We start from the raw sequence: 9385 nt of genomic DNA, 5'->3' as shown, positions 1-9385 counted from the left end.
GTGCTGCCCGTTAGGCAACTACCATCTGACACGAGCTATACACTGTCTCGTATACACATCTAGATGTGTATAAGAGACAGGTATATGAATACACACAACATATATATATATATATATATCCAGGTCCAATATATATATTTATTTTTTTTTTTTTTTTTTTTTTTGTTTGACTGACAGTCATCGATTATGAATGCCAAATTAGAAGTGGTAAATATCGAAAAGGTCCATAAACGCGCTTTAAAAGTGTTATTGCCACTCTGATAGTCATATATGTTTGTATATATGTATGTACATACATAAGTATACGTAGGTATGAAATTCGCGCATTAGAATGCTAATCAAAGTGCTTACTGCCACACACATGGCAATTGAAGAATGCTCATCAGCGTCATGTGCTCCTCACAAGGCCAAACAGTATGTGCCGATAAGCGGCGTAATATTTTTTTAAGTGCCTGTTGCAGGCTGACTACACACATATGTACATACACAAAATGAGTACACCGGCAGCTGACTAAAAATATATCTAAAACAATTTATATAAGCAAATTACTATAATTTTTCTACATATTTATATGTAAGTATTTGTATACATACTTATATAATGCAATGTGTATGGCCATTGGCCTATAATGAGTCGCGCAAAAATATACAAATATTCATAATCGGATGTCACGTGTGCTAGTCTATCATATTTTCAAGCACTAAGCACAATTTGATTGCCTTATGAGGAAGTATAAATGTTTACGTTTATAATATTTATTGCACTCTTTGTTCAGTGAAAACAATTTCTGAAATTTTTTTATATGCCATGAGTATGTAGAATTGAACAACTTGTGAACCTTAGTTTGCTCTTAAGCTCCTAAATATACATACTATGTTATCAATGTCTTAAAATTTTAATTTTCTGATAGAGACCAAAATCTGCCAGTCAGAATAGAGAGCACGTGTCGTATCTATGACCACTAGATCTTTGTTTTGAATTTGCTATATGTTATAGAGGTCCAATATGTCATGTAACATTTTCCTAAAGATGCATGTATCCGATTGTACAATATGCTATATAGGAGTCCTTTATACATGGTTTCGATAAATGAGCAACTTCTTGAAGTGTGCAAAATTCAACTTGTATATTAAATATATTTTTTATAACATATGCAACATTTGTAAACAATATTCCCTGGAAGTGGGTCCCAGTAACATTTTATAACCTCAGATCTCAAAGGAGGTTATATAGTATACAGTTAGAAGGCCGAAAAAAGCGAATTTCCAAGATTTTTTCATTTTTTTTTTTTTTTTTGCAAAATTATTGATCCAAACATGTGTAGACATATTATGGCATCTTTTAACTGTATTTTAAAACTTAGTGTTAGTCAAAATATTTACTTGGTGAGGAACTACAGGGGACCAAGGGACCACTATATCTCTAAGGTGGATCCTCTGAAATTAGAAAATCTAACAAATGTTGTTAAAGAAATGTTAAATCTCGTAAAATAAAAAAATAAAATCGGGAACTGTGATTCTCTTGTATAGCTTATATTGAACCAGTTGAGTGTTATTACCTGAGTTCGATTAAGTTTCACAGTGGCAAAAACATAAACTTTGTGTTGTAAATATGGTATATATTACCTCGTCGTTTACGCTAGAAGGTTGACATATATTTTAGGTTTGTTTGAAAGGTTTATTGTTTTAACTCGATCGACGTTGCTTTTTGCAACTATCTTAAAATGAGCTGCCACACCAATAACCCTTTTAAGTAAGCGGTGATTCCCACTAGTCGCCTGTGACACTTTATTTGTGATCAATTCTACGAACTGCAGAAATTATTAATAATTAACGCTTGGCAAATAAATTTATTTCACCTGTTTTACTTGCAGTTGAGGATGCTAAAAGGTATGCCATAAAATTGCGACAAAAATCGTTAATCGCCAGCGATACAACAGACGCGACATCGTCAACGGCGGTGACGGCCACCTTTTGGTCGAACCCAACGTCACCGTTCCTACCGGCGAGCAGCAACGGTATTAACGGCAACGATGTCAACAGCATTGAAAGTGATCCGAATATGACCATATTGACACGTGACGATGTGATACTCGCCCAAAAAGGACTGCCGCCACAACAGTATGACGCATTCGTGCTATTCGCCGATGCGGATATTGAACAAGCCGCCGAAATACAAACCAAATTCGAAGAAAATGAGAAATACAATTTCAAGGTATGTGCTAAATCAAACAATTATTTTCACTAATTATATGTTTATAATTAATACATATTGATTTGTTGTTATATTGCAGTTATGCTTCAAAAATCGTGATCTGCTCGGTGGCGTACCGTTCACGCACGTTGCATTGACGCAACTGATCGAGGAGCGTTGCCGCTACTTACTTGTGATCTTAACAAAAGAATTTCTCGATAGTCCAGAGAATCAATTTTTGATGAATTACACACACGCGCTGCAAATACGTGAGTGCATTTGCCGCTAATAAACGAGTTGAACGGCATGGAAACTTTTATTTAATTCAATTACATTTTCCGTATTTTTTCTATTGCTTTACAGAGAATAATACGCGCAAGATCATACCGCTTATTTATGAAGATTCGGTTATTATACCACGTGCCTTGAAAATATACACACACCTCAAGTACACACCAGTGCCTACTACGCTATTTGACTTTTGGGCGCGTCTTGGTGACTCAATACGGCGCTCTTACAATGCCACGGACCCGTCACCATATGGCCTGCATGAAGTTGACAAGTAAGCCAAGAATCTTTAAGCCATATGTTAGAAATGCAGACAGAAAAACAAATGTATTCACTCTAACCTATAAAATTTTTTTGTGAGAAAAACGAAGGATTATATTCTGTTTTCAAAAATAGTTGTTTTTGTTGTTCTAACAACATAGACTATTGTCCCAAATAATTTTTGCGAACGCTGCTAAGGTTTTTCTTCACATATAAATCTGAGTAGGGAACCTTTACTTTATTAGGAGCCATAACCGGAAAATCATAGAAATGCATTTATCCTGTTTATACAACCCATTTAGAAGTCAGTTATTTGGCGTTAATGAGGTGCTGTTGTTGTAGCGCCAGAATTCTGCCGAGTACTCCATCATCAATGAAAAATCCGTGTTCGTTTCAGTCACGTAAACCCGACTGAAGTGGGAATGACAGTCTACTTTCGTGTTCAAAAAAAAAAATTTTTTTTTTTTTTTTTTTTTCAAATAAAAAATATTATTTCTTACTCTTGAATACAGAAAAAAATGTTATCGATTTTGTGAATGAATAACAATTTACAAATTTCGAATATATTTTATAGAATAAAATCATGTCAATGCTCAAAAAGAACTGCTTTTGGAAAACGCGTTTAAAACTGACAGAACGGCATGAACAGTAAGGGATTTATCGGGTTTGACCTTAACCTCTTCGCATGTTCAATCTAACACATGCATCCTTTCTGGGCCAACTCTGTGGAAGTATATCTTCTCCAATATCCATTGGAGATAACCTCTATTTTTTCACTAGAAATAAAACAATAAAAATATAAAAGGCGCCACAACAACAATAATTATTTTACTGAACACAATACAGACATTTTTTATATTCTTCATATACAGTTATATTTGATAATAACAATAAAGTAAATTATTATCTCACGATCAGATAAATATCTCAAGCACTCACAAGTCAAGCATTCAACACTATATAATACTTATTTGCTTAGCGCCTAATCACACCTCTTAAATGCACACACTCAAAATGTATATATGTGTGTGTGTGTTTGCATTTAGATAAATACGTACTTACTTTATCTCTATAAATTGTTTTATATATACATACATATATATATATATATATATATACTTTTTTCACCCACAGCGTGCTGCCCGTTAGGCAACTACCATCTGACACGAGCTATACAAGCTTACTAACACCCCGCACAACGAGCGTAACCACACCCACCTCACCCATACCGAGTATCAATATTAATGGACATGCCTACACACCCGAAGAGGAGGAGGATGATGTATTTCAACAGAAGGAGCAACGTTATCATTTCAACAAACGTTCATCCCTGCGTCATCACAATAGTGTATACAGTCACAATCACAACAACAATCGCATTAGTCAAGTCGTCAATGGTTTGCGAAATGCACACTCTACTAGTCAGCTAAATGCTGGCGTTAATGTTGACAACGCCGTCAGCATGAGTGATCTCAGCATAAGTACGGAGGCGAAGAAGAAAAAGAAGAAACCTATTAAAGCTGTGCTCAAGCGGGTGTTTAGCCGCAGTAGTCCGAAACTACAACAAACAGCAGAATAATAGTATTGTATTTTAATTAAATGTTTTTTGTTTTTATTTTATGCTTAATTGTAAATTGATTTTAAGATTGTATTTATAAATAACAGTTATACGAGTATATATATATATAATATTATTTAGCAAAACCAATGAATACGTAACAAAATGCAAGCAAAATGAAGAAAGTGTTATGTTCTAGCGTATTGTATATTATTTATGTATTAATTTTATTATACGAATCTGGTTTTATCTTCGCAACTGTGACACAACAAGCAGCCAACACTCACAAAATATATACAATATAAATTTCGTGCGCTTTACACGCTTTCTGCTCTATACACCCGCTCAATCAGTTAAAACTCGTATTTTTACAAAAGAAAATTAAAAAATGTAATTGTGCGTTATTAATTGTTTTAATATACAATATATATTTGTTGTTAATTGTGAAGTCAATTCTGACTGGTAGCCACTTTCTATAACGCTTTTAAAATGTTTCAAATATACATTTAAGCTATCCAGTGCTCACTACATATTTCCTTAGCAACTTGTTGCATTTCTTACTTCGCTCACAAATGCTCATATACACACAAGCATCAATACTTCGCGATCAATTTAGCACGCGCACTCATGTACATATCTGCTGATTGAATTTATAAGATTCTCCAGACATAGCTGCACAAATCAGTGTCATTTTAATTATTATTTTAACTGTTAAATTAACTGTTTCAATATTGCAAACAAATTAGCAAGCCATAAAGTGCTTTAAAAAACCATTATTAAGAGTTGTATTTATATATAAATGTATACATATTCATAAAGAATGTACTATTTAAGACAACGAATAAAGACAATATGCAATCTTATAAAAACAAAAAAAAAAAACCCACGCTATCACAACCATATTCAATTATGATTCACATAAAATTTGGTTTGCAGTGCACACAATGCAGTCGTTTATTATAGCATTGGAAACGCAGCGGAATAATAAGTAGCTGCTTTAACTATGAAGCTTTCATGAATGAAACTGTATAATCTAGAATATTTAATTCGTTTATCCCCAATAAAAAATGGTTTTACATACAATTGAATTTGTTTTGCATAAAATTCTATTGAATTGGCTGAAGCAGAATTAATGCATACATATATAAATTGATGTAATTCCACTGAGAAAGTTAGTTCATTATAGTTTTTTTGTTTTAATGACGGAGAGGAAATGACAATGCCAATGACACTGTCATATTTGTTTTTCGAACTATTAAATAAATTGTATTACAATTGCTTAGTTAAGATTTTTAAATAAATTCTCCAAAATATGTTGGTGAGATGATTAGTGCCACACAGTGTTAACGAACAAGAGACTTGATGAAAAGGTAGTTTAGCACTGCTCTAAGCGGCTTGCAAATGCTTAAGTTTGGTGTAAATATGTACGAATGGATGTTATTACATTTTGTATAACTAATTTTATGTACTCACTAGATTCTTCTGCTACATCCGCTAAACAATTGCATTTGAAACCGCTTTTCAAGATAAGTATATATCTAATTTAAAGACGTTGCACTTTGTACATAAATTAGCTGAGATTTGAACTTGCTAAACCCGATTTATTTACATGCCCAACAAATTATTCACTTTATTCATTTAAAAAAATTTTGAGGTTATATTCCACTGCAGCTAATTATTGACAAAATGCCTCAATATGATTAAAATTGTTTCCTTTGTAAACCACACACATAAATACCTTACTTTTATAAAATATGATATCTAATTGATAACCGATTTTTGCAATTTTTACAATTTTCTTTTAAAATTTACTTCAAAATTTTTTTTTTACCCAGAGTGTCAGGCGGATATGCGCTGTAAACAAATCTACCGGTTCGATATTGACAAATACCGGAAATACACAGAATGTAGACGTACACACAAGCAACTTTATATAAGCCGTATTACAATTCATATCAGATTAAAACGGTGTTTAACTATAAAATATGATTTAAAAAATATAAAAATAATATTAGATTTAAAAAATGCGTTTACCACAAATAATTTCACTGAAATTAATTTTATTTATAGCAGTTCAGAATCTAGACATCGTAGTCACCCTATACGAAATTTGACGGGCTGCCACATTTTCATTTCCATCACCTCTGTGCATATAATATGATTAACTTATTAGGAAATATATTAATAATACTTATACTTCTATAACTTATTCTATTGTTGAAATTTATAATAATTTGTAATTCTTGCATGTAGCCTGTATATATTAAGCGAATAAAAACTCTCGTTTTTTATAAGCCAAAAAAAATCACCTTCTTAGCGTCGACTTGACAACACTCATGCCGGTAAATTGTTGAATCTTTTCCACTCGCTAACTTATCATTTATTATTGGTTCGACGCAGCAATTGTTTAAATCGGGTTTCGGTTCAAATCTACCCTCAGTTTATTGAATTTCTATAATAAAATTTGTTGAGTGTGTCAATTAAGAAAATGTATATGGAATAAAGACTCGAATAGTAGGAACAGGTAGCGGAGTAATTGGCGGGACTCGAAAAGAAGGTAAATAGTTCTTATAAACGAGTGTTTTCTCTAAATTAATATAACTTTTCAATTATTGATTAATTCCAGTCATTGTAGAAACAGTACCTGTGCATTGTTATTAGAAAACGTCACGAAGTTAATAAATGTGATACTCTGTTGAAGCAGGCATATGCTCGTAATTGGTTAAAATGGTGCTGGATACAAATACCGAAAACGAAATACCTTTCTCTATGAAAGTGCCCGCCTTCAATTATAGCGAAGAAGCACGTCTCCTAGCTGAAACACCGCTTTCGGAGTTGAGTTCGGAAACTTGCATTAAACTATCGGAAATGTTGAATGGTCGTAAAATCTTAAGGCATGCGGGACATGATCGTGACTGGCGTGGCATAGCTGAATTGGCAAAAGTGCGAAACTTCTGTAACAATAACTCTGACGATCCAATGCAGACTGTGTTGAGTCAGTGGACACAACGAAATGTAGCGGAGGCTACATGTTTTTATTTATTGCATTTTCTTTCTCAAATCGATAGGTGGGATGTGAGTGACGATATTTTTACGTTTCTCCGTAAGTACAGGAATATACATACATATGTATGTAGTTCACTTTATCTATTATTTAATAAATCTCCTCATTTTTAGTAAAAGATGCTCGGCAATTTGAGTACACTAGGTCACACTCAAATGTAACGGGCGGTACACACACAGAGAGTGTTTCAATTAATTCAATTGAAAGTAGCGAAAAAATTTTAGTTAGCAACAATATAAATAGGGTGAATAACACCGAAAGCGAAGAAGAAAGTGATGACGCGGATAATGAAGAGAATGACGATGGCGGTTCAAGCTCCTCAGCAAGTGAACCGCCAAGTCCGCCTCCCAGCCCACCGCCGAGCCTGCCCACAAATCTGGAATCTCTAATTGCACGTGTTGAGGAATTAACAAATGCAGCAACGCAGGCGAGAGTAAGCGCACCAACAACTGCACTACTCGTGCCCGAGATCATGCCTGTAGCAGTACAAACTCCAAAAACGGTAATAGAACAGTACGAAAGTGAAAAATATACGAACGAAGTAAATCCGCTAACACGCCAAGATGCCGCGCGTTTACGCAGAGGCTTGCCGCTAACAAAATACGATGCATTTGTACTGTACGCCGAACCCGATCAGCATTATGCCAACGAAATGCAGCAAAAGTTAGAGAAATACACAGAATATAATTTCCAGGCAAGTCACTCGTGACTACTGTACTTAACGTGATGTGACGTTTAATTTCTTTGTTCCAGCTTGTGTTTAAAAACCGTGACCTGCTCGGTGGCACTTTCTTTCACGATGCGGTGACGGAGCTCATGGAGGATCGCTGTAACTACGTACTGCTAATTGTAACCCCAAATTTTAACCGCGACTACGAGAGTTGCTTCTTCTTCCACAACGCGCAAACGTTGCAATTGCGTAAGTAAAAAATTATTTTGTATTCTTATTATTTAATACTAATACGTACATGTATGGCATTCTGCAGAGGAAAATCGTCGCAAAATTATACCATTACTCTACGGCTTACAGTTACCGCGTCGTTTACGTGGTCTGCATACGCTCAAATACCATAGTGAACATTTTTGGGATCTTTTAGTCGATTCCTTAAGCGTCAAAGAATTGCCACCACTCACAAAAACCACAGAATATAATCAGTAAGCTTGATTGAGCATTAGATTTTGTTATTGTATACTTTATAACATTGTTATTTACTTTTTATTTTGTTATATAGTGATATGCCAGCGCTAACAAGTATGCCCAAACCACCAGACGCACCAATAGCACCTGCTGACGAATATAAATCCGAAGCAAAACCAAAAACTCAATCCGCTGCTGATAACCGCGCGGGTAAAAAGAAATTTTTGAAAAAGCCCGAATGGATAAAGAAGAAAAAAGTGCAGCAATAACTCAAATTTTGCCTGAATTTAGCAACAGAGAGGCCTTTGCGCATTTACTTGCCAATTTTAAAGAAACCAAAAATTATACACATACCTATATACATACATACATGTGTAGTGCCTTTTTGTATTAATATTCGCAGCCTATATTTTGTAGCTTAGTTTGTTTAAAGAAAATCCTATCTCATAGTTTTAGTGCGAAAATATCGAAGGGAAATATACGTAAATATGTACTTAAAAATGTTTGTCATTATATGTTTGCAAACCAAGTGAATCGTGAAAAAATTATATATATTAATATACATATGTATGTATTTGTGTGGCAACTGTTAAGTAAGTGCTGCTTGAGGAATCATTATTGCTTTGGCAACAATCATAGTTCTGATATGCCAATGAGATTTACTTCGCGGTTTCTAGCAATGCTTCGACAATGTGTGGTAAGTAGACGTAAATATCTATATATTTATATGCACGTGTTGATATATTTTACTCATTGTTTCGATATTTTTTTATAATTTTTCCAAGATGAATTATTTTCAATTTTTAACCCTTATCTGGGATTAAAACTGAAAATCCAAGAATTGTAATGTTTGAGTTACAAATTAATTTTTTTTTAATTTAA

General features: G+C 33.9%; 2 protein-coding genes across 2 annotated transcripts in view; both read left to right on the top strand.

The window, feature by feature from the left end:
- Positions 1 to 5404, top strand: part of LOC108971853 (myeloid differentiation primary response protein MyD88) — a 45731-nt gene extending 40327 nt beyond the window's left edge. The window contains exons 3-6 of the mRNA XM_018938170.1: positions 1875 to 2215; positions 2295 to 2463; positions 2558 to 2756; positions 3878 to 5404. Coding sequence (XP_018793715.1) covers positions 1875 to 2215; positions 2295 to 2463; positions 2558 to 2756; positions 3878 to 4322 — 1154 coding nt within the window. The 3' untranslated portion in view covers positions 4323 to 5404. The remainder of the gene's footprint in view (positions 1 to 1874; positions 2216 to 2294; positions 2464 to 2557; positions 2757 to 3877) is intronic.
- Positions 5405 to 6673: 1269 nt separating this feature from the next.
- Positions 6674 to 8793, top strand: LOC108971787. Its single transcript, XM_018938066.1, has 6 exons — positions 6674 to 6858; positions 6928 to 7404; positions 7479 to 8059; positions 8119 to 8284; positions 8352 to 8520; positions 8598 to 8793. Exons 2-6 carry the CDS (start codon positions 7029 to 7031, stop codon positions 8770 to 8772), a joined length of 1467 nt encoding a protein of 488 aa, XP_018793611.1. The 5' UTR covers positions 6674 to 6858; positions 6928 to 7028; the 3' UTR covers positions 8773 to 8793.
- Positions 8794 to 9385: the final 592 nt, after the last annotated feature.

Source organism: Bactrocera latifrons, unplaced genomic scaffold (genome assembly GCF_001853355.1).
Source record: "Bactrocera latifrons isolate USDA-ARS-PBARC rearing strain unplaced genomic scaffold, ASM185335v1 scaffold_36, whole genome shotgun sequence".
Classification (NCBI taxonomy): domain Eukaryota; kingdom Metazoa; phylum Arthropoda; class Insecta; order Diptera; family Tephritidae; genus Bactrocera; species Bactrocera latifrons.
The sequence above is the reverse complement of the archived record's forward strand: the minus strand, read 5'-3'. Positions and strand labels throughout refer to the sequence as shown.

Coding starts and splice junctions, on each gene's coding strand:
- LOC108971787 (XM_018938066.1), top strand. CDS start 7,029: ATGGTGCTGGATACAAATACCGAAAACGAAATACCTTTCTCTATGAAA. Junction 7,405..7,478: donor CGATATTTTTACGTTTCTCC/GTAAGTACAGGA, acceptor CCTCATTTTTAG/TAAAAGATGCTCGGCAATTT. Junction 8,521..8,597: donor AAAACCACAGAATATAATCA/GTAAGCTTGATT, acceptor TTTGTTATATAG/TGATATGCCAGCGCTAACAA.